Here is a 24,112-nt window from a genome sequence, read left to right on the forward strand (position 1 = left end):
AGAGTTTCAAAGGCTTATGGATATGATAAATTATGTCCCAAAAGTAATTCCCAGCCTGATAGCCCTCATTGCAAATTTGAGGGGATAACTTTGCAAAGACATTGTCAGATCCTAGATTTCAGCACATGGCAAGGATCTAAATTACATAAAAATACTCTAAGGATAGCACCTGATTCCAAATTTATGATCCTTCTAAAAAAACCAAAGCATCTACCGATGCTACTGTATGAATTACATGGAGCTGAGATGAAATCAAGAAGACATGCAAAGTAACTGGTGTTGAATGTTGCATAAATACCATATTTTACTTAGAAAGAGAGGGGAATGTGAGTAAACTGGTATTCACTTACACATGTTATAGGGAGTTATAATACGAGAAATGAATACAGACTGTGGCAACATACCATACTTGTCAGTAAAAGACAAATTAATTAAAAGCATAAATTATAATTCTCCATTGGCTTCTTCAAATTAAGTTTTCATAAAAGTTGATGGACAATGCAATGTATTAAATTCTTGGAGTAATCTAGAAATAGGAACATTTCTAAATACGGAGGGGGGGTTATCATTGGGTAAAATCAGGAAAATTGGGGTCCACAGGGGTGAGCAAATGATGCAAAGTGGATGGGAGATATTACACACCTGGACAGGGCCAGACATCAGGGAGTGTCTGGGTTTTGGAGAAGAGCTTTATGTGGTTGTCTTTATCTCAACTATGCTAAGTTTATTATAGGGCATACTGTACACTTCATATGCTTCCCATCTCAAGATGACAGTAAAGTGTAATGCTGACTTTTTTGCATTCCTAGCGGCTTCGCTAGGCTGCAAAAAACTAGCTCAGGGGACAGATGTAGCCTTATAACTTCAGGTTACCTACTCCTGCTAGAATTCAACTTATTAAAGAATCATAGGTAGGGCATTCTCATGTGAGTCAAAGAACAGTCCTCATTAAAGAAAAGGGAGAATAGAGAATCATCATAGTTAATAGATATGAAAGGGAAAAAAAATTGTTTTTATGGCTGGGCCTCACTGGTGCGTCTACTTGTTTGTTTCAGTTGCATAAATTAGCAAATTACTATTCATCAGTACTAGAGCATGTTTGGCTAAATAAAAAGGAAATAAATATGAAAATATGCTACCCAAATCCCCAAATGAAAATGAGCTGAGTAACTATCATACTAATAAGGGTTTAAAAGCTAGTACACATGTGAGCAACCTCTTCCTTTCCCACAGCAGAGCAAGAATCAAGTTGTGTGATCAGTAGGGATCAGCCTTCTGTGGCCCTAACCTTCTCTGCAACCCTTAGTCAAATTTCATACGACCTTTGTCTTAATTTCAGATCCCTTCTGAAAGGTCCAAATCAGATCACTGATAAAAGTGCATGCACACTCACACTTTCTCTTGACAATGAGAAAAGGGGGGATACTGCAAAGAGAGAAAGAATATATGGGAACAAAATTGATTGACGCCTTGGAGCAGTCCATATCTGCTAAATAACCTCCAGTGGATTGCCTCCAAGAGAATACAGCATTTGATTTAAAAGAAGAGAAAGATTCTTTTGCTTCTGATCTAAAGTTAATTCTTAACTCTCAAAGATTACTTTTGCTCTCGGCTCTTAACTTTAAACCTCTACCTCTTGATGAAATAGAAAAAAACAACAACAACCTTCTCTTACTCATTGAGACTTTAATGATTAATATTGTGTGTGCAATATGCAACGTGACAATTCCTTCAAAAAACTGGCTAATTATTATCACTTCACTCCTTTAAACACATTTAGAGTATAGAATAACAGCTTCAGAGGGGTTTTTTCCTCAGTGTGTTGGAATGGTTTGATGTGCTATCACTTAAAAATGCATACAATGTTTCCATGGGCTACTTCCAGCATCAGACAAGTAGACTCCTGCTCATTCCTTTGGGATCCAGTGGAGCAGATGAGAGAGATAGATGGGGGGGGGGTCTTCAGGGGTAAAGGGGAATCCATTTTGTCAGCAGTTAATATTCCATTGCTGTGTCAGAGACATAGAGAGCCAGTTTGGTGTAGTGGTTAAGGCATCAGGCTAGAAGCCTGGAGACTGTGAGTTCTAGGCCCTCCTTAGGCACAAAGCCAGCTGGGTGTCCTTGGGCCAGTCACTGTCTCTCAGCCCTAGGAAGGAGGCAATGGCAAACCACTTTCAAAAAACCTTGCCAAGAAAACTGCAGGGACTTGTCCAGGCAGTCACCAGGAGTCAACACTAACATGAAGGCACACATACACACACAAAAAGGTCATAGACAAAAGCATATTCAGCTGACAGATAGCATTGAAAACAAATGTATGGTGCAGTCTTCAGTGGGAATAAATTTGACCAATTCCTCTGTTAGTGGCCATTCTAATCCTTGCATTCTTTTCCTTGCATTCTTTACCAGAACCATACCTGATAGTACACAGAACAATTTAAAATTCAATTTCTATAGAACTGCTACTATTCCTTGGGAATCTGGCTCATCAAAAAGGAAGCATATCATCTTCCCTTTTGTGCAAACCACATTTACAACAATGGTTTGGAGTAACTTGGTCAGCTTCTATCTAAAGCTTTTAAGGGAGTTCCTGTTGTCAGTTCCTTTTTCATAGGAAAAGTGGGGTGTACTATCTTTATCCATTGTAATATTTTAGCCTGTAATTAGAGCAGGCACCATGCATGTGGAATGACAAGAGTGGGCAAAAAAGAATATTCCTCTGATAGAACTCCATCTAGTTTATAGAGGAACTGGGTAATATTGACTTCACAATGAAGTTGAAATGCCTTGCAGCTCGTCAACTGATAGTAATTCATTCATTAGGGCCACATGATCTCAGAAATAATCTGCTGAAGCTGTGCATCAGTAGTGGATGGGTTTAAGCAAGCAATTGGCATAACAAAAACCAAAACTAGGTAAAATCACCATTATTTTGACAGCTCATTTTTCTTTAATATCCTTTCTTCTCTTTTCTCTAGCACCTTCTCTCACTATTGTTCTTTATTCCACTCAACACAGTAGGTTGCCAAAGAGGGGGCTGATCATTTTTGACAGTAATCTGAATAGATTTATTGCTTTTGGCTCTCCATGTTTGCAGCATAAGGGAATGTTTAGGTACACACAACTTTGGACTCTGATAGTGGAAGGTTCCAGTTCACACAGAAGTCTTCACATGAACATGGAATTCCTCCCTGAAGACAACTGTGCAGTTTACATGGTAATTCAAAGTAAGGAAATGAATAACATCCTAAAAGCCAGTTTTAGGTCCCCAAGAGATTTAGCTTATCAAACACTGAACTGGAGATGTTCTTCCGTGCAGTCTTTTGCAAAGAGAGTTATTTGGAAAGATAGCAGTTGAGATTAACTTCTTTGTTCTGATGAAGAACATGATGGTTTTGTCATTTGGGACCACTGCTTTCCATCTGACTTTGCAAAAGCTAATTCTTTGGTCTGCTATCCTGAGCTCTATTCCAAGATTGTGCTATTAATTCCCAGTATGCAACAGAGAAAAAAAAAACACTTACATTGATTGTATAAATATATCCTGGACATATAGTTTTGAACTATGCCTATATAGAAACAATAAAAAAAATAATGATCATCAAATATATCAACTTACCTTCCACTTTTTCTCCATATATGTATTTTCCACTAGTGAAATGTGGCATAGAAAATACGAATGCTCCTAATGCGATCAGGAAAGATGAGAGAGCCAGCCATCTTGGTTTGTGACCTCTTTCACCATAGAAGGATATAAAAAGGCATAACACAGAGAATGAAATATCATAACCAGCAGAGATTATGCCAGTGAGGGAACTGTTCAAATCATAACGCTTCTCAATCGTAGAAATGCTCACATTTATCAATCCATTTACAATAATCCCTAGAAGAAAAAGAGACATTATTTATTTATTTATTTATTTGTCTGTCTGTCTGTCTGCCAAATTTGTAGGCCACCCAACTCCAAAACAACTCTCAGCAACATCACAAATTAAAAAGCAGAAGGAAAACAAAATTATAATAAAGGGCCATAGTCATGACAAGAGAACAAGCAAAACATATTCCCCACATCATCACCATCCAAAAGTGGCCTGTCAAATGCCCTAAACCAAGGACTGGGGAAAGAGCCAAGTTTTTAGAGCTTGTTTGAAAGTGGGTATGATTAATCAGATTACATATATTTTGTTGTGGAATGGGCCAGCATTTGAACCAAAATGTGCATACTAGGGTATGAGTTTATAATGCATCATTTGTACATTTTATGACTTGCATAGTTAGCTCCATTGATTAAAAAAAAAAAATAAGAATCTTCTCAGAAGCAAACGCCACCATGTTCAATGAAACAGGTGTTGAGTGCTTACTCCCAGTTAAGTATGCATATAAACTGCAACTTTAATTTAGTACACAGTTGAATATTGTTATTGGTAGGAGGCAGCAATTCCATTAGGTGAATAGAACTTCTAGTTACAGGACGGGCACATCCCACAATATAAGTTGAATGACTTCATAGTGATTTTTAATGAAAACTATTTTAGAAATCAGAGCAAAATGAGAAGGACTACAGAATACATATTTTGGATTCTATTTAAGAGCAAATTATTAGTTTCCTGATTAAATAATATATTTTATGGCATAGTTGCCATTCATATTTTTAAATGCAGGTTTCAGATCATCCTTTTCTGACTCTAACCAAACAGTGATAAAAATATTGTCCTTTTAAGAAGGAAACACATACAGTGCACTAACTTGCCAGAATTCCCTTTAAAGAAAACCATTAGACTCCTTAACCTGATGGCCAGAACTACAGATATCAAAGAAACCTCTCAACCTCTACCATTCATATTTACAGATTCCATTTTCCTTCCCTACTTTTTTCAGCAGTTATTTTTTTCCAGAAGTTAATAAATGGGATGGTTTTCCTTTTTCCCAGCTCCTTGCAACATTACACATCAGTCCAAACATACCTAATTCATGCAGAAATAAATTCTGTTGTGTTTCCAAATAATTGTGCATAAGGCTACAGTGTTCACTATCTGACATTCACCATCTAATTGGTTTATTTATTTCTAATTTTTTAATTCTGGCCACAGCCTATAGCATCCAAAGAAGGATCACTTGCTGTCATTAAAAAGGACCTATTGTACAAATAGGTCCTTGTACAATAGTTATCTCCAAGTCCCTTTCACAAGTAGTTCTAGCTCTATTTTGTACAAGTCAGTATCATTTCAACAGCAGTCTTTGGACGACAACTTTATGCAAAATGATAGGTATTGGCAATCACAACATTCAAACTACTATATGGTTACCTGAATCCAAATTATCACCTTGGAAGATTTAGATGGGTTATATAACTAGCACTGTAGTTGCCTAGGCCTGGTCAGATGCCAGCTTTAAAGGCTACTTCTGAATCTAAGAGCTAAAGTTTATTTTTCAGGTCCTCCACCCATTGCTTCCTCACATGCCATGTGGCAACATAGCTCATACCATTTGACAAGTTGCTGAACTAGATTCTTGCAAGAATAAAAACCTGATTTGTAAATTGAAGCAGATTAGGGATTAAGGAACCCATCAAACTCCATGGCAGTTCAATTAGTTGAATTTAATTTGTCCCTTTGATTTCAATGGGTCTATCTAATCACACTGGACCCATGTAATTTATATTTCCTTAGCACTTCATTGACAGAAAGCTTGATACATTTTGTACAAGAGATCCTACATGCATAGGCCATCCACCCATGTAATCTGTACACTGAGAAAATATATAGATTGTGTAACTGACCACAGCATTCACAGGAGTCAGTGTACATAAGTCATCAGCAGATGGCAGCCATGGCCAGGCAGGCTTTCACCCACCTTTGTGTGGTGTGCCAGTTACGGCCCTTCCTGGATTGGGAGGTTCTCCAGTCAGCCACTCATGCCCTTATCATCTCTCAGTTAGACTATTCCAATACGCTCTACATGGGGCTACCCTTGAAGAGTATCCAGAAGCTACAGCTGGTTCAAAATGCGCGAACAATCTTGGGTGCCTCTAGGATGGCACATATAACACTTTTATTGCGAGAGCTGAATTGGGTGCCAGTTTGCTTCTGTGTCCACTTCAAGGTGTTGATTATCACCTTTAAAGCCCTATGTGGCATGGGTCCAGGTTACCTGAGGGACTGTCTCACCCCCATTACATCAACCTGTCCCACCTGATCAGGCAGAAAGGACACACTGTGGACCCCATCAGTGAGAGAATGTCAGCTGGCGGGGCCCAGGAGGAGAGCCTTCTCTGCTGTTGCCCCCACCCTTTGGAATATTCTCCCCCCATAGGTGCGGCAGGCCCCTACCCTCCCGGTTTTCTGGAAAGGACTTAAGACCTGGCTCTGCCAGCTTGTGTGGGGTGACAAGAATCTTACCCAGTCCTGGGGTTGGCTGGCACCCTGATGTTACTCCTTCATTATTCACCAATTCAATCATTCTTAGAATTTATTTATTATTTTTAAGATTGCTTTTATATTGTATTTTAATTGATTTTATCTCCTTTGTAAACCACCCAGAGTTGTTTTTCAACAAGATGGGCAGTGACAAATTTGATAAGTAAAATAAATATATAAAATAAATGATGTACATTTTATCATACTACAGCAAGTAAACATATGGTATTAAAGCCCTGCTTGCTGCTATGACGATTTCTGTTCTTGTCAAGGATACAAAAAAAAACACATTTGCACAGGACTTAAGAGATTAGAAAAACAAAGAAGACCAACAAGAGTTGCTGTTTTATTACTTCTATGGAGTTCTTCAGATAAAAAAAAAAGGAACTCTACCACACTATTCCAATTGTTGGTGCCAGTCAGATTTTACCATCAAAATAACTATTTTAAAACAGTTGAGAAGTTTATAAAGCTTTTCTTACAAAATCATATACATAGCCTTTTCTTGGTGATAAATCTTAAGATACTGTGCCCTAGTCTTAAAAAAAAAAACTAAAATGCAAAATGATGTTATGTGCTGAGTTGTATTATTTTAAAGTGGACAATTCAAATTTTCATTACAGAAACTAGTAAAAGTTCTAAGAAAAAAAATGAAGAAATGTGTTCTATTGTGATTAAACAAATATTAGCCATGCAGAAAGAAGCTGAGGAATGACCCACAGTATGAAATGGGGGAGAAAGTTTTAAAAAATAAGATTTTAGAAAAGATGCATGATTAAATCAAGCCACAATTTTAACAGAATTCAATTCTGCAATATAATATATTTTCAATAGAGTTCAGAATAAAAATAGAGACTAATATTATCAAAGGAAATGAATAGTGAGTTACATATGAGCATTAGTTAATACCCATTTGTATCACCCTAAAGCACAGAACATCTGTGAAGGATCACTGAGGTAAAATGCTATGACACAAGAATCACTGTGCATTAGAAAACTGGACATTGCTTCCATTTCTATAACGGAACTGGGATCCACAGATTAGAGTCACCACTTTCATTGAAATAAAACTTTTGGCCATTGTAAGCTGCCCTGGGAAATCTGGCTATGAAGCAGTTCATGCCATTTTTTAAAATGTGGTACATAACTAAGTAAGCAGCAACTCCAAATTGGAAGGATGCATTCAGATCTGAAATCTTCTTCCAAAACAGACCTCTCAGTCTGCCTCATGGCAAAGGAATGCCTGATATCAAAAGCTAGTACCCAGAGACCAGAAGCATATTCTCCACCCAGGAAGGTGAACGTTGGCTTCACACTCTCCTGGTGAAGAAGATTGTCAAGTACTCAATCTCACTTTAAAAGTAGGCAAGAGAATGAAGGGACGCTCCAAGAGCCTCCCACCCCCACCCCCACCGCACAACGTTGCCAATGATTTTGCCCTTGAGAAAATAAGTGGGTTGTAGGTTTCTCTCCCAAAAGACAATGGCATACCTGTAATGAGATTGCCACATACCCCCGACCACACCAGTTTTGTCACATCTGCTTATCAAAAAGCAACCAGAGAAAGCCAGTAAGCACTAGGCCCTAAAAGAATCCTATTTCCCACACACCCTTCCTATGTGATTATTTTTTTTTTTGCTCTGATATATAAGGATTTATTTATTTATTTATTTATTTATTTATTTATTTATTTATTTATATTTCAAATTTGTCACTGCCCATCTCACTGCAGAGCGACTCTGGGCAGTTTCAAGAGCACTTCACATTGCAAACTGTTTGAAAAGACAGATCACGGTGTTCAGAAGTAGTACATTAGTACTATGGAGGTTTGGGATATTTTTTGAGGGTGGGGAGCTTTCTGTTACCCATATCTCTGAACAAGAATTAATTGTACATTGCACATTAACCTGAATGCACTTGTACTGAATAGGCGCTCAATAATTATGAAATGAGCTTTTATTAAGCAGGATTGTCACATTCATTCTATTTCCATTTCTACAGAATTGTAGAATTGGGGCAGTGAGGCCATCAATCTCCACCCCTGTTCAGTACAGGAAAAATTAAAAATTTATGACATACTGCTGTCTAGCCTGGGCTTGAAAATAACCAAAGAAACAGACTTGGTGAGAAATGGGTTCAATGCTTTTGGTCTAACATTGTATGAAGGCCCAAATAACCATCCTGTGAACAGCAGAGATGAAAGCAGCAGCAGAGGCACATCAGCATGTTGGTGATTGCAATGGGGGCACCACAACATCCTTTCTTCTAGTCAGATGGTAGGAATTCAAATGGATCCAGATGGGCATTTTATTGGAGGCAATGTTTTACAGTAGTTCCTTCCTCTTTCCTCTTGGATCATGTCCAGAGGGTAGTGCTGAGAGGTTACTTGTCAGGTTCTTTGACAATTGTCTCAAACTGAAAGTAATTATTTGCAAGGAAGAGTATCACAAAGTGTTCTTTAGCAAAATTTACTGAGAGAAAAGAGATGGGGTTACAAAAATGCCAGCAACCGGATTTTTCCATTTAGGAACAATTTATCTCCTAATGTGTAGAGGCAGAGACTTATTTAGTTTTTTCTAATAGTCTTCCAGGACAAGATAGTTCTTTTCGTCATTAATAGAAACACTTGCAGCTAGCTATTTACCTAACAGACTCCTAAAGCTGAATTAATCTGGCAACCCACTATTATACTACTCTTTGATGTTTAGGCCATTGATTTATGGTGTCCCACAGGATTTCATCTTCTCATGTAAATGTTCAATATCTATATCTCACAATTGCTGTGAGAGGTAATACCAAGTTCAGGAGTGCCCTGTCCCCAGTATGCTGATGATGCCCAGCTTTACTGCCTCTTGCCTTCCAATTCCAAGGAAGTAATCAGTACTACTCTTAATGTTGCCTACATTCATTAATGAGTTGGATTAGGAAGGACAAACTGAAGTCAAATCCAGTCAGGGCTGGCTAATAGGAAGGCAGATTTAGGATTAAGTTTCATTTTTTGTTGGATGGAATTGCACTTCCTGCAAAAAATCAAATCTGCTGTCTGGGGCCCTCTTTGATTTTCAGCTGATGGTAGTGGCAAAAAGTGCATCTGAACCATTACAATTAGTGCAGCAAGCTGCAACTGTCCAAATTCATGTGGATTTGGCAACAGTTATCCATGCCTTTTTTACATCCATGCTACTTTATATCCATGCTACTTTGACTATTGTTGTGGGGTCTACACCCAGTTATCCTTGAAAAGTATCCATAAGTTACAAAATTAATGAAAAATACTCAGTAAGTTGCCAAGCAGTGCAAAGTACAAGGAACACATGATCCTTGCACTGAAAGATCTGTCCTAGTTACAATTGTTTAACAGACACAGTTTAAGGTTAGTGCTAATCCTTAAATCCATAAAGGGCTTAGGACCTGAGAAGCCATCCCTCCCCTTACAAATTTGTCAGGCTGATGCACCCCTGCCGCCAGTCAGAGGCTGGTTATCTGACACGCAGGACGGGGGCTTCTCCTTAGTCACTCCTAGGCTATCAATGCAAATCTCTGGTCATGAGTTTTGCCCTACGTTAAGAATGTCTGTAAAGACGAACCTCTTCCACAGGCTTTTAATTCTTGATTAATTTTAGTCTTGATTTTAATTTTGTTCTAACTTTTGTATTTTTATTATTGCTCGTCACCTTGACCTTGCACCCCGAAACGCTAATCACAGATTGGAACGCATCACATTGGGGGACGATCTAGCCACACCAGAAATGACCGCTAAGCCGATGGAATCAGTTCAGCAGCGCAGCGTCTCGGAAGTGGGGCTCCTTCGTTCTTAATACTCCCGTTCGATGGGGGAGGTAGCTGGGTTTCGGCGGGACGGAAGGGAGGCAGGGCTGAACGCTAAAGGCGCCAAGGCAAGCCCAACGTCCTGATGAAAGGTCCCGTCCCCCGGGAAGGGCTTGCTGCTCCCGCTTACCTTGGAAGACCGAGAGGAGGCTGTAGAAGACCAAGTACCCTTTGACGTTGTTGCAGACCTGCAGGGCGCGAGGAGCGCACCGACCAATCCCGCAGAGTTCCTCGTCCGGGCCAACCAAACTCGGCGACGGCAAGACACTCGGGGTCGCCGAGGCGAGCTGCGGGTCAACAAGATCCGGGTTGGAGGTCTGGAAAGCCGGGTTATCCAGGCCCCCCTTTTTCATGGCGCGGTCGGAGGAGCCGTGAGAGGCTCAGCCGCCAATCCCGGCGCAGCGTCCGAAGCACCTGCCGCCTTCCCGGGGCCAGCTGCTGAGCCGCAGCACCTGTCGTCCAAGCGCCCGCTGGGCTAGAGAGGGCAGAGGAGGAAGAGTCGATCAAGGCGGGTCCGCTTTCAAGAACTGGCAAAGTGAAAATTAGGAAGAAGGAAAAGAAGAAAGACAACGAAAAAAAGCCAACCCTCTTACGAGAGGATGGAGGTGGAACCCTCGGCGTGAGACGAGAAGCGCGGCGACCTGAACTTTCTCCTTACTGGAATGACCAGTTTGCTCATATGCCAGAGGAGACGCGCCACCCTTGCTGCTCATCAGCGCGGAAATAAGCCGAGCAAGGAGGAAGGCGGTCTGCGAACGGGGCCGGCCGCCAGGAAGCCAGAGCCAAACCGAGGTGCGCCCCCCGCTCCCGGTTGCCCCCCCGCTCGCCCTTAAATAGCCGCCATCGGAGGGGAAAGAGTAAGCGCCTGCATTCGTAAAGAAGAGTGAACCGGTAGATGTCACCCGTGTCCGCACTAAATTTGGAGTCGCCTTCTCGTTTCTCCTCTGGCCTCTCTGCTCTGAAGAGTTCGCTCCTTAATACTTGCAGTTTCAGGGTTTGGGAAACTCCATCCCCGCTCCCAGCACGTTCCTGAGCATGGAAAAGTGTATCAAGATGTTGGGGCAGACAGTAGAGTCCACATTTCAGTTTATGGCCTTAATAAATTGCAGTTCCAGAGAATTGCTACAGCTCATGGCAAACAGAGTGGGTTAACTAAGCCAACCATACTAATTGCAGGACATTCAACTCTCTGGGGACCATCTGGAATGTTGCAGAAAGTCTGTTTTGTGGCAGTTAAAAATGGCAGTTGTCAGTGTGACACCTTTGAAGGCATGACATCACTCTGCCAAAGGTGCACATTCTTTCTGAACCGGACCTGCGGTCATTAACACTACATATCCCTGACTTTAACAGAGAGTGAATATTTTACACTTTGGACGTTCCTGGGGACTTCATGTGAATTCATTAAAGCCAGTGGGGTGACTGGCAGAATAAATGAATACTGAAAGGGTTAAGAATAAGAGGTGCTCTCTCCCCACGCTCTTTTGGGAATCAGAAGGGAGTTATCCTTTTCAGTCTAAAGGATTGGTAAGGCTTCAATTTAACTTGAGTCTTCTGATCTTTGGTGTGAATCAAAATTAGAGTGAACACAGCAAAAGGGGATGTCCCTAATGGAGCAATGGCTCGGCAAGTAACGCTTCTATTTAGCCTGAGTATGATTTTCTAGTATGATTAATAAGAATGATTGTACTAACGTTATTATATCTTAGTTTATCCAAGGGAGATACTATGTCTGATGAAAAAAGATAAAAGTGAGTATGTTTGGCCCTTATAAAAACAACTTCTTTGCCTCTTAATCCAGACACATCTGACTACAACTCTGCTTGGGCTTACGGGAGCACTTGCTACTTTCATTTTCAAAAGGGTAGTAGTACTCCTTCCGGTCTTGAGATGAAGCCCATGGAGTCAGCCCCCTCCTTCCCATGGTTCAGGTGGATCAAAATCTACTTGTTTACCCAGATTCTTATAGTTTCAGTAGTTTGCTTTTAATTGCTTTAATATTGTAATTGCTTTAAAAGGTACTGTGATACTATGGCTGGTGTGGGTCTTCCGGGCTGTGTGGCCATGTTCTGGAAGTTTTGTTTCCTAACGTTTCGCCAGCACCTGTGACCGGCATCTTCAGAGTGCAGGAGCACAGACAGGAGCAGTTCTCTCTGTGCCCCAGAGAGAACTGCTGTGCCCCAGAGCACCTGTCACAGGTGCTGGCGAAACGTTAGGAAACAAAACTTCCAGAACACGGCCACACAGCCCGGAAGACCCACACCAGCCATCATATGCCGGCCGTGAAAGCCTTTGACAATATACTGTGATACTGTTTGATAGCGTGTTAAATTTCTTTGTATTCCTGGATACAGTCCTGAGCCATTACAAGAGTAGGCAGCTTACCAAAACTCCAAGAAAGCAAATAAACAAAAATGGCTTTTGGCAGCAATAGAAAAATAGGACTATCCCCCCCCCCTTTTTTTTTTTCCATGCCAAAAGTGTGGGAATTGAATATCTCTGGAGTACAATGAGAGCTGTGGGAGCAAATGAATTTTCCCCAACCAAGAATTGGGAGCAGGAGGTGTTCTTTAGAGCAGTGTTTTTCAACCTTGGCAACTTTAAGATGTGTGGACTTCAACTCCCAGAATTCCCCAGCCAGCATGCTGGCTGGGGAATTCTGGGAGTTGAAGTCCACACATCTTAAAGTTGCCAAGGTTGAAAAACACTAGAGAGAAAGAGAATGGCTAATTAAAGTTTCCCCAGCACACCAGAAGCAGCATGACATTTCCCCAACACCGCAAACACTACGTGATGATTCATTGCTACATATTATGCTACATATGTTATGCAATGGATGCTGACTCAGATGAGCTCTTGCACAGCCTGATCAAAATAAGGATAATGGTGTTCATGATTCCTGTTAATGCATTGATGTAAAAGAGCAAACAGCAGAAAGACAGAACTCTTTCTGGACCTTGATTGACTGAAACTATGTTTATCAGGCTTTTTAGGTAATCTGAAAGATTTAAAAATTAAAATAATATTTTTAAAAAATAAAAGCAGAGCAGCAACATAGTACAATTAATAGAAGTACAACTGTAAACTTTGTACAAACAGATATACAAGCAAGGCATCAGTTCATTTAATAGCATATTAGGAACATCCTGATCTTCAAGGCCTGTTTATAGACACCCATGAAACGAAGGATAAATGATGACACATGGACACATCGCAACAGAAATTCTGCATCTTATGCACGTGTATGCAATGTTGTAGCCCATGTGTCCACGGGTAGAGATTGCATCCTGATTTTACAATGCATATTTCATCATTATGACATCATTGTAACTAGCAAAGAGGAAACCATCCACACATAGCTGGACATTTTACAAGGACTGTGTGGTTACCACAGAAAAGGCCCTGTCTCTTGTATTACCAGTCTAATAAATTTTACTAGTAGACGAAGTGTAGGAATTCCAATCTCAGTGTCTGAGCTTCATAAAGAGGTGGGAAGTCCCAAATCATTTAGTCATTTCATCCTCCCACCAGTAAGGTATTAACCATCACTTTGGTCTAATTATGATCCAGATGTCTTGGCAGATTTTAATATCCTAGAAGGGCATGAATCTACCATGGGAATTGTATCATAACAGATCAGGTGGAACGCTGGTCATATGCAGCTCTGATTCTGTCAAAATGATGGTATTTAAGATTAAATGAAGTGTGTGTGTGTGTGTGTGTACGTGTATGTGTATGTGTGTGTGTATATATATATATATATATATATATATATATATATATCAGAAAATCAACAAGAACCCTTATGTTGTCTCCCCTATACACACACACACACACACACACACACACACATATATAGATATATACATTTATATATATATAGGTGGGGGAGACAACATAAGGGTTCTTGTTGATTTTCCAATCCAACAGGGAACAGGCATTTCACCATTTAAAAAAGTCTTACCTGATCTTGTAGAGGTGCAAAGTTGGTCAACTTTTACCTTTGGACTATCTATGTTTCTTCTTTCTCTCAAATCTTCTTTTTCAATTAATGCACAGGAAAAACAAACATGCTCCTGCCTGTAGAAAAAACTCTTGGGTAAGCGTGGCTTGGGTAAGTGGCTGAAATTTACTATAACTTCATTAGAGATCAATATTACCTCTGTAAGTGACATTGCATACAATTACTATCTGAAACCTACAGAAAATAAATATATTTGCCAAAATATTAAACCAGTGTACAGTTTAATTTTCCATTAAACCGTACACTGGAAGTAAGAAAAAAAAATCTTGATAATCATGGCCTAGAAACACAGGAACCAGGAAATGCATGCCATTTAACATTGTTGAATGGGGAGAAGTGAATGTGTTATGTTGCATATAGCTACGAGCTACCCCAGTGATGTAAATATAGCCAAGATTGGGGAGGCAGTTGCCTTGGGTTGTGCAGGCAAAGGGATATGTGCCTGGGCCATTCATCTTGTTAAAAATTAACCAAGCCATCAGGCCCACACATACCCATCAGGGACTCTAATCTGAGCAGGGTGGCACAATGGTAGGGATGGTGCCACAGGTGGAAACTGTACTGATGCATGGAGCTGTTCCATTCCTGAAAGAGCCCCTCAGGATGACCACTAGCTGCTACTGCTGCCATCCTTCCCAGCTCTTTGATGCCCAAGCACCTAAATCATGTGCTGGTGACTAAGAGAGGAGCCACTACCACAACTGTTACTGTTGCTAAGGTGTGCAAGATACATGTAAAAAAGAGATGGGTTTTCAATCACCCAGTTGCATTTTGATTTGGGGGTGGGGGCTAGAAACAATGGAAACAGATCCCTCAGATGTCCTAGTGGTTTCCTCCATTTTGAATACACAATGATTAGCATCTAAAACCCCAACAAAAGTTGTGCATGCACTAGCCTCAACTGCATGCATGCTAGCCTCACATTAACTGAATTTTGGCTGGCATTAAATATGACCTGGTATCAATGTACAATTTGCCCTAAATTGAATATCGCACTATTCGAACTTGCACTGTTTGCAACTTACCTGTACAGTGAACCAGGCTGACACCATGTTTAACCACTACATGAACTTTAGTATAAAAAATAGTAAATGCACAGCAAGGCACAATCCATATCTAGGTATGCACAATCAGTAATGCCTGGTACAGACACACTGAGGATTTCACCAGAAAGATATTCCACTGATATGCTTGTTTTTCATGTATTTTAACTGACAACTTGTTTGGCACATAGGATTAATGAATGCTTAGCATGATGGTTATAAAAGGTTTATAAACTAGTCCTTGTTACAGAGGTGCCATGGCAGAACACGGCATACATACCTGTTGTCTGTCACAGGGAGCATTGCGTGTATATTCCTGTAAGTACTTACCTTTAATAAAGCTTGTACTGATCACACTGGTTTTCCACTCCTCTTTCTTGAAAATCCTATTTGGGTTTAGTGTATTTGTTTTATTCAGAAGTGCCCCTTTGGGAGCTTTGGGGAGAAACATCAAGACTAAACATTTAAATCAGAATGCCTAATCCAATACAAATTAGCATCTACCAATGAAAATCGAAGCACAAGTATTTAGAAATACATTCTTTTAAATTCAACTGAAAGTAACTTATGAGTATGCAGTAGAAATATAGGGATATTTATTTAGAATTAAGTTCCATTACCCCTTATAGACTTTTGCATGAAACAGAAAAAAATGAACTTATGATTTATGGTTTTGATGATTTGATAAAACAGATTATAGAAAAAAGAGAACTATTTTGTAACCATAGAGCAAGAGGTAAATTTATAACTGTACTTATAATTGCTGTAAAGAAGATTGGAAGCCACTTCTTTGTATCATTTTTCCTCTCTTTGCTTTCTCAATTTTAGCTCTTTGATTTCTTTTTTCTTTTTCTTTTCTTTTTCCTACTCTATATAAGTTCCTCTTAGTTTTTATCTTCTTAATTTTTTAAAAATAAAATTATATGTATGTATATATGTATGTTTGTAAATTTCATTGACTCGGGATTGTAGTCTTAAATCTCACTACATCCAACAGGTCTTTACTTGAAACTTCTTTCACAAATCAGAGGCATCTTCTCTCAAGATGTTCTCGAATTCAAAGAATTCAAATTTATTTTTAAGACAACTTTTATACAACAAATTGTACACATACTGGATTTTTTAGGGATTTCCCCAATATTGCTCAACTGAATGAAGTAATTTCTGGCCTATTCTACTTTTTCCAACCAGAATCATAGGTTTTGCCAACAAGTCTTCCCAGCAAGTGAGGAATCATAACAAGTGGAGTAAATTTCAAAAATTAGGACTGCTAAAATTGTCAGATGAAGTGAACTGCTGCTTCAGACTACCTTCTTTTCAATCCGACCATCCTAGCAATTAGCACAAGCCAACTGTCAAGGGGACATGACACCTTACATTCACCTCAGTATGGTTCTAGTCAAATATACCAGCTTCCTGATGAATTGGTTCTGCACAATGTAGCCTTAGCGTTTCTGGCATTTGACACATTCATGTCCGGATTGCCAACTGATTCTACATACATGCCCATGCATGCTTTGAAAGACCTTTTTCTATTTGAATATGAAGTGCTGCACAGCCCTATTACACAGTCCCAAGTCTTGTTGCAGCTTTCTTTCCACATAAGGGCAAAAGAGGGGAGGGGAACTAAATAATGCTTGGGCTTTCTAATACTGAAATGAGTAGCTGGCCTATAAGATTCGTCAGCTCTGCAAACCTGGCCTATCAGCGCAGAGAGAGTGCTGCTCTGCTACTTACGTCTCATCCTTCTGTGGTTTGTGTTCAGTTAGATTTGTATAGAATGAGAGAGACAGAGATTGAGAATTATCCATTTTGTGTGAGAATGATTGTAGGAAAGCAGAGGATGAAATGTTTGAACATTTATCTCAAAAGAGGCATGAGCAAAAGAACTTCAAGGAGAGTCCACCTTAGTCAACTCACAGAGGCTGAGAAACTCCTCTTACAATTTTCAAGATTCTATATTTACCCCAGACTAGCATTAAAGATTCCTTCCTTCCTGAAATCCACGTTGTTCTTGCTTCCTTGGCCTTGCCAGCTACGTGGGGCTAGACAGTGTGGGCCTGAGATAGTGTAGTGGGCTTGCTACTGGACTACTACATGTAATATAAAACCTTTCTTTACATAATAGTGTCTAATATATGCATTAGTAGTGCATATATTAAAAATAAAGCTGGACAAACAGCACTTAATATATCATTCACAGCAGAGGTTAACCTTGGCAATGGGCCATGCTGACAAGTCTCCAGCCTCAAAACACATGGCCCTACCATTTACAGGAGAAATTATTAGATTGGCTTGAATCTGAAAATATTATAAAGGGTGAACAGGCTGGGTGTAGAACAGGATGATCAACATTAGACCATGCCTTGGTCCTGCAACATTTAGTTGAGAAGTACACTCATAAATCGTGACAATCTCTTTACGCAGCATTTATTGATTTTAGGTCAGCTTTGATACTGTTTCTAGAACTAAACTGTGGCTTAAATTAAAAAATTCCACAATAGATAAACACCTATTACTGCTGCTTATTAAAATCCATGAGAATACCAGATTGAAGGTTAGGTGCAGCACTCAAGGCCTTGGCACAAAAGAAATACCTGTAAAGAGGGGAGTTAGACACTGGCCCCAGTTTTATTTAATTATTATATAAACTCATTAGTGTCTTATTTAAGTAACTCTACATTTCACCCCCCTAAATTAGCCCAAAGACATATTAACTTATTATTGTATGCTGATGATGCAGTAATTCTATCATTAACCTCTATTGGCCTTAAGAGAGCTTTGAATTCACTTATAGATTACTGTATCAAGGAGGAATTAATAATAAATTATACTAAGACTAAGATTCTTACTTTTTCTAAACGCCCTAAACAAAGAAGTTGGAATTTAGGTGGACAGTCCATTGAGCAGGTTAAAATCTTTAAATATCTAGGGATAGTTTTTCAAGCCTCAGGAAATAGAAATGCCCATCTGGACTATGTAACCCGTAATGCACAGAGGTCTGCCTTAGCCATCCAAACCTATTACATTTCCAAAGGAGCGCAGTTTATTCCCGTTGCAATGAAGTTGTTTGCAGCTAAAGCTCGAGCACAATTGTTATATGGGGCCCAATTAGGACCATACAACAACATGATTACCTTGGAAAGAGTTCAAACAAAATTTCTAAGAAATATCTTCCAGGTACCCAGCTGTGTTCCAAATGCAGTACTCCGACAGGAAGCAGGAGTCAGCACACTTGAAACCAATCTTTGGATTAACATCTTTGCCTACTGGCTAAAATTACACTATAACCTCAGTGGACTGACCCATCTAATACTGGCAAACTTTGAGACGACCTGGAAAACAGCTATCCAAAAGAAACTGAGTCTCTATGGTTTTTCCAACGATGCCATTTTGGCTTTAGAGTTGGATCAAACCAGGTCACTATTAAGGCAAAGGATCTTAGATATAGAAGGCCAAGCAGAAACTGCTGTCTGTAACGATCTGCCACCCACTGATCCCAAATCCAGTAACCTTCCTTGCAACCAGTATTGATTCAAAAGAAAGTTCATTTATTGAGAACAAGTGTACAGTTCCAAAGCATTGCTAAGACTGAGCCGAAGCGCGCCAAAAACTGTTTTTCTTACTTTTCCCCCCTACACCTCCCTTAGCTCCTGGTCTCCTGATTCCCTTGCTGGTATGACCTTGAGCATGCCCGTGCCTGTGATAAGGAGCCATCTGCTTCTAACAGTTTCTCATTCCTACTCCCCCCCCCTTTTACAATGGCAGAACCACAGCATGTAAAAAGCAATTTCTAAACTAGCCATCATAACAATCTACTATTAAATCTTGCGAGGATTCTGACATGCCGCCCCTCCACAAGTGACGATGTCAGTCAGATGACTCATATTCTTCACTCTAAAAAACAAGAAGAAAAGAAAAACATGATACAATAACAATGCCAAGGGTTAAGCCTTTGTAGGATAAGCATTATATAATTTTTTAACTAAACCTGGAGCCTTTACATGTTTCTTGTCAACCCATTCAGCCAGTGATTTAGGAAAATGTTTCCACTGAATTAAAAATTGAATCCCCCCTCTATGTTTTCTACTGTCCAGTATTTCTTTAACTTCAAAATGTTGTTCTCTTTCAACCATCATTGGCTTAGGTGGCAATGGGGAGGGATGCCATTGAGACAACGCTTTGTAGGGTTTAAGTAGATCGCAGTGGAAGACTGGATAGATTCTTTTAAATGTAGCAGGCATCTGTAATCATAGTGAGACTGGATTAATCACTTTATCAATAACAAAAGGACCTACGAACTTTGGAGCGAGCTTTTTCGAAGGTTGTAATGATTTAAGATGCTTAGTAGACAAAAGAACCTTATCGCCTACTTTCCAGTCTTTCTCTGGGGTTCTCTTAGCATCTGCAAATTTGTTGTACATTGCTCTGGCCTCCTTCAATGATGTGGCAATCTGAGGCCACACTTGCGTCATTTGTTGGACCCATTCATCAACTGAAGTGGACTCTTTAGGTAGTTCTGGGATGGGTACAAAGTCCTGTCCTGTAGCTATTTTAAAAGGGGTGAGGCCAGTGCTTTGGTGCACCGCATTATTATAAGCTACTTCAGCAAAAGGTAACAGCTCATCCCAATTGTCTTGTTGGTAGTTAATGAAAGATCTCAAATATTATTCTAGCACTGAGTTCAGACGTTCACAGGATCCTGCCGTCTGGGGATGGTACCCTCAAGCCTTGCAATGCCCCCAGTAGTTTTAGGAACGCCCTCCAGAACTTGGCAGTGAACTGGACCCCGCGATCCGAAATTACTCATTCTGGGACATGATGAGCTTGGTAGACGTGTTGTATAAATAACTTAGCCAGTTTGGGGGCTGATGGAAGGGATTGGCATGCCACAAAATGGGCTTGTTTGGAAAAAAGGTCTGTAACTACTCAGATGACTGTCTTTTTGTTGCTTTCAGGCAAGTCTACAATAAAGTCCATGGAAATTTGCTTCCAAGGAGTCTCTGGGTTTGCCACTGTCTGTAGAAGCCCCATTGGTTTGCCCCCCCCCCTCCTCTTGGCCATTGCACATGTGGGACATGTAGCTACATATTCCCCTACATCTTTTCTCATAGTTGGCCACCAAAATTGATGCCTGAGTAGATGTAAAGTTTTCACAAAGCCAAAGTGCCCAGCTGTTTTGCTGTCGTGACCTCTTTGCAAGACCCATTTTCTAGTGTCTGCAGGGACATACAGCTTATCTTGCCGCCACCATGCCCCCTGTTTGTTTACTAGCGATTGGCTATTGTTTTTAAACCAGTCATCCTGGGCAATCTGGGCATTTAATTTTTTCAATAATTCTCCTTCTGGTTGTTCTTCACCCCTTTTTCTCTGAGCTCTAGTGACCACTCTTAAGGCTGCTTGGGCACATGGAATTACAGGAGCGACCACTTCCTCTCGTTTGCTGTTGTGTTGAGGCAATATAGACAGGGCGTCCACTAGGAAATTTTCCCCCCCAGGAATGTACTTCAGGGAGAAGTTAAACCGATGAAAACATTGTGCCCACCTCATTTGCTTGGGAGACAGTTTCCTCGGTGCAGTCAAAGCCTCTAGATTTTTGTGATCAGTCCAAATTTCAAAGGGATGGGGTTATCCCTCCAACAAGTTATGGAGTTATCCCTCCAGCAAACTAAAGCCCAGCACACTGTGAATGCCTCCTTTTCCCACACCAACGAGCGTCTTTCAGTTTCCGAAAATTTCTGGGATATGTACGCACATGGAAATAGCTCTCCCGCCCCTCCTTTCTGCAACAGCACCGCTCCCACTGCCACATCTGAAGTATCTGCCTGGGTGACAAATGGCTGTTCTGGATCAGGGTGCTTTAAGATCGGTTCAGCTGTAAACAGTTGATTTAAACCTTGAAATGCTTCCTGGCACTCCTTAGTCCAGGCTAAGGGGACTCCAGGTTTTGAGGCCTTTGCCTTGTCTTTGCCCTTGGTTTTCAACAAGTCTGTGAGTGGGAGTGCTACTTGGGCAAAGTTGGGTATGAACTGCCGATAGAAGTTAGCAAAGCCCAGGAAACTTTGAAGCTGTTGCCTGGTTTTGGGAGCCTCCCAACCCATGACGTCCCTCACCTTGACCGGGTCCACTTCAATTCCCTGATGCAAAATTCTGTACCCCAAATAGTCAATTTGCTGTTTATGAAATTCACATTTGGAGAGCTTGGCATACAATTGTGCCTCCAGTAGCTTTGTTAGTACTTTCCTGACTAATTGTACATGCTGCTCCATGGTTTCAGTGTAAATCAAGATATCATCCAGATAAACCAACACCCCCTGGTACAAATCCTCTTGCAACACCTCATTTATGAGTTGCATAAATACCCCCACTGCTCCTTTTAATCCTAACAGCATTATTTCATAACGGAAGCACCCCAGCGGGCAGTTGAAGGCAGTTTTCCACTGGTTTCCTTCATGGATTCACACCCTGAAGTACGCATCCCTTGAATCCAGCTTCATGAAAATTTTCCCTTTAGATAAATGGGCTAACAGCTCTTTCATTAAGGGGAGTGGGTACCGGTTGTTGGCAGAAATGGCATTTAGGCCCCGATAATCTGTGCATAACTGTAAGGAGCCATCCTTCTTTTCCCTGAAAAGCACTGGTGCAGCAATTTGAGAATGCGTAGGTACAATAAAACCCCTCTTTAGATTCTTATCAATGAACTCCCGCAAGGCTTCCAACTCTTTGGGTGTCATAGTGTACATTTTCTTCCTTGGAAATTTGGCCCCAGGCTCAATCTCACTGTCACTGGCGCAATGGGGGGGTAGCTGATCTGACTCCCGTTCACTAAACACCTCCTGCAGGTCATGGTATTGCTTGGGAATCTGATTTGCAGCCTCCACTGCCTTTTCTCCACTCACAGCGCCCATCTCTCCCTCTGACAACGTTTCGGTAATTCCTTCAACTTCCACGCCCCCTCCTTCGGGAAACACAAAAACTTTTCCTCCCAGTTCTGGGTTCTTCCTTTTTAACCAGTTCATGCCCAGGAGCACTGGGTTGGATGCCATGGGAGTTACTAGGAATTTAATAGTCTCTCTATGGTCTCCCATAATTAGCTCGAGCTCTTCAGTATGATATTCCACTGACCCTCCCCCGCTGGGGATCCGTCCAGCTAGGTAAAAATCACAGGGGTTTTGAGTCTCTTTAAGTGCACCCACAAACCTAGGGTGAGGGTGGGATTAATCAAATTATGAGAGCAGCCAGAGTCTATCAGCACCCGTATCTCCACCCTCTGATTTGTCCTCACCACCCTTAGTTCCACCCAAATTTTAATGGGACTCACCCCCATCTCTTCGCTCTCTGAGTCCTCCCATGAACTACTTTCTTTCTCCGGAAAAGCGGCCGCCTGTCGGAGAGAGAGCAGAGCTAACAACTTCCGGGTTTTGCTGCCACTGCGCATTGCCGCTCTAGTGCCCACCTTGCTGCCGACCACCACCGACTCTTTCTTGCTGGGCTTCGAAGACTTCGGCCCCTTCCACTCCGTCTTCTTACCTCCCGGTTCCAGCTTCGCTTTAGGGCATGCCGCAGCAAAGTGCCCCGGCTCCCCGCAGTTGAAACAGATGCGACGGTTCCGGCTACTTTCTGGCACACTGGTCTTCGCCTTGGGTGCTGCCTTCTTTGTTCCGGGTAAGGGTGGAAGTCAGGTTCTCACTTCTACTGTGCGCCATTGCTCCTCCACCTTGCCGGCCATAGCGACCCATCCATTAAAGGTTTTGGGGTAACCCCGGCACATCACACGCTGCAGTAAATCGGGTTGCAAGCCTCTCTGGAAGAACTCAATTAGGAGCTCTAAGATTCTTCTGGGAATCTTAGCAAAATGTAACAATCTGCCACCCGCTGATCCCAAATCCAGTAACCTTCCTTGCAACCAGTATTGATTTAAAAGATAGTTCATTTATTGAGAACAAGTGTATAGTTCCAAAGCATTGCTAAGACTGAGCCTAAGTACGCCAAAGTTGTTTTTCTTACTTTTCCCCCCTACACCTCCCTTAGCTCCTGGTCTCCTGATTCCCTTGCTGGTACGACCTTCAGCATGCCAACGCCTGTGATAAGGAGCCATCTGCTTCTAATAGTTTCTCATTCCTACTCCCCCCCCCTTTTACAATGGCAGAATCGCAGCATGTAAAAAGTAATTTCTAAACTAGCCATCATAACAATCTACTATTAAATCTTGTGAGGATTCTGACACTGTCTTTACCCATAATATAATCGCAAATAACCAAATTCTAGTGAATAAACCAATCTCATACTTGTACCACATTACAGTTCCAAAATTCAGGACAGCTTTATCCTTAGCCCAATTTAACGTTCTCCCTACAGCTGTTCTAGAAGGAAGATACAAGAAAATCCCTTATGATATTCGATACTGCCCCTGTGGTACGGGTGCCATTGAAACCACAGTTCATGTTCTCTTGTATTGTCAGTTTTATAGGGATATTCACTTTCAGCTGCTTACCCCTCTTTTATTTAAATTCCCCGGGCATTCCAATACTTTTTATTTGTATTATTTGTTAAATAATCAAGATAAATCCATTTCTTTAAAAGTTGCAAAATTTTGCTACATAATGTGTAAGCTTCGCCCGCAAATGGTTGCTAATAGTTATTGATGAAAGAGGTAATATTGTTGTCTGTTTTATTGTATGTATTTTTATTGGTCAATGACTGAAATAAATATGATGATGATGATGATGATGATACCATTCCTGCTACTTTCATTTATGTCTGCCCCCAAATTAAGCAACTGCAGGGATTTTGATGCATTA

At 40.9% G+C, this 24,112-nt stretch overlaps 1 protein-coding gene and 1 long non-coding RNA gene across 3 annotated transcripts in view; one reads left to right on the forward strand and one right to left on the reverse strand.

Moving 5' to 3' along the window:
* The window catches only part of SLCO4C1 (solute carrier organic anion transporter family member 4C1), a 45,999-nt gene extending 34,889 nt beyond the window's left edge, over positions 1-11,110 (reverse strand). The window contains exons 1-3 of one of the 2 annotated variants that reach the window (XM_007438061.4): positions 10,838-11,110; positions 10,375-10,719; positions 3,620-3,883 (exon numbers count right to left, since the gene is read on the reverse strand). In XM_007438061.4, coding sequence (XP_007438123.2) covers positions 3,620-3,883; positions 10,375-10,597 — 487 coding nt within the window. In that variant the 5' untranslated portion in view covers positions 10,598-10,719; positions 10,838-11,110. Of the gene's footprint in view, positions 1-3,619; positions 3,884-10,374 lie in introns of both variants that reach the window. The other variant, XM_088130493.1, reaches the window with a different exon arrangement.
* Positions 11,111-11,244: 134 nt separating this feature from the next.
* The window catches only part of LOC148213780 (uncharacterized), a 116,969-nt gene continuing 104,101 nt past the window's right edge, over positions 11,245-24,112 (forward strand). Inside the window, exons 1-3 of the long non-coding RNA XR_015793897.1 lie at positions 11,245-11,771; positions 14,304-14,358; positions 15,562-15,629. This is a non-coding gene — a long non-coding RNA (uncharacterized LOC148213780). The remainder of the gene's footprint in view (positions 11,772-14,303; positions 14,359-15,561; positions 15,630-24,112) is intronic.

This window comes from Python bivittatus, unplaced genomic scaffold (genome assembly GCF_059951505.1).
Source record: "Python bivittatus isolate LINGU-HERP-01145 unplaced genomic scaffold, Pbiv_v1 ctg000850_np1212, whole genome shotgun sequence".
Taxonomy (NCBI): domain Eukaryota; kingdom Metazoa; phylum Chordata; class Lepidosauria; order Squamata; family Pythonidae; genus Python; species Python bivittatus.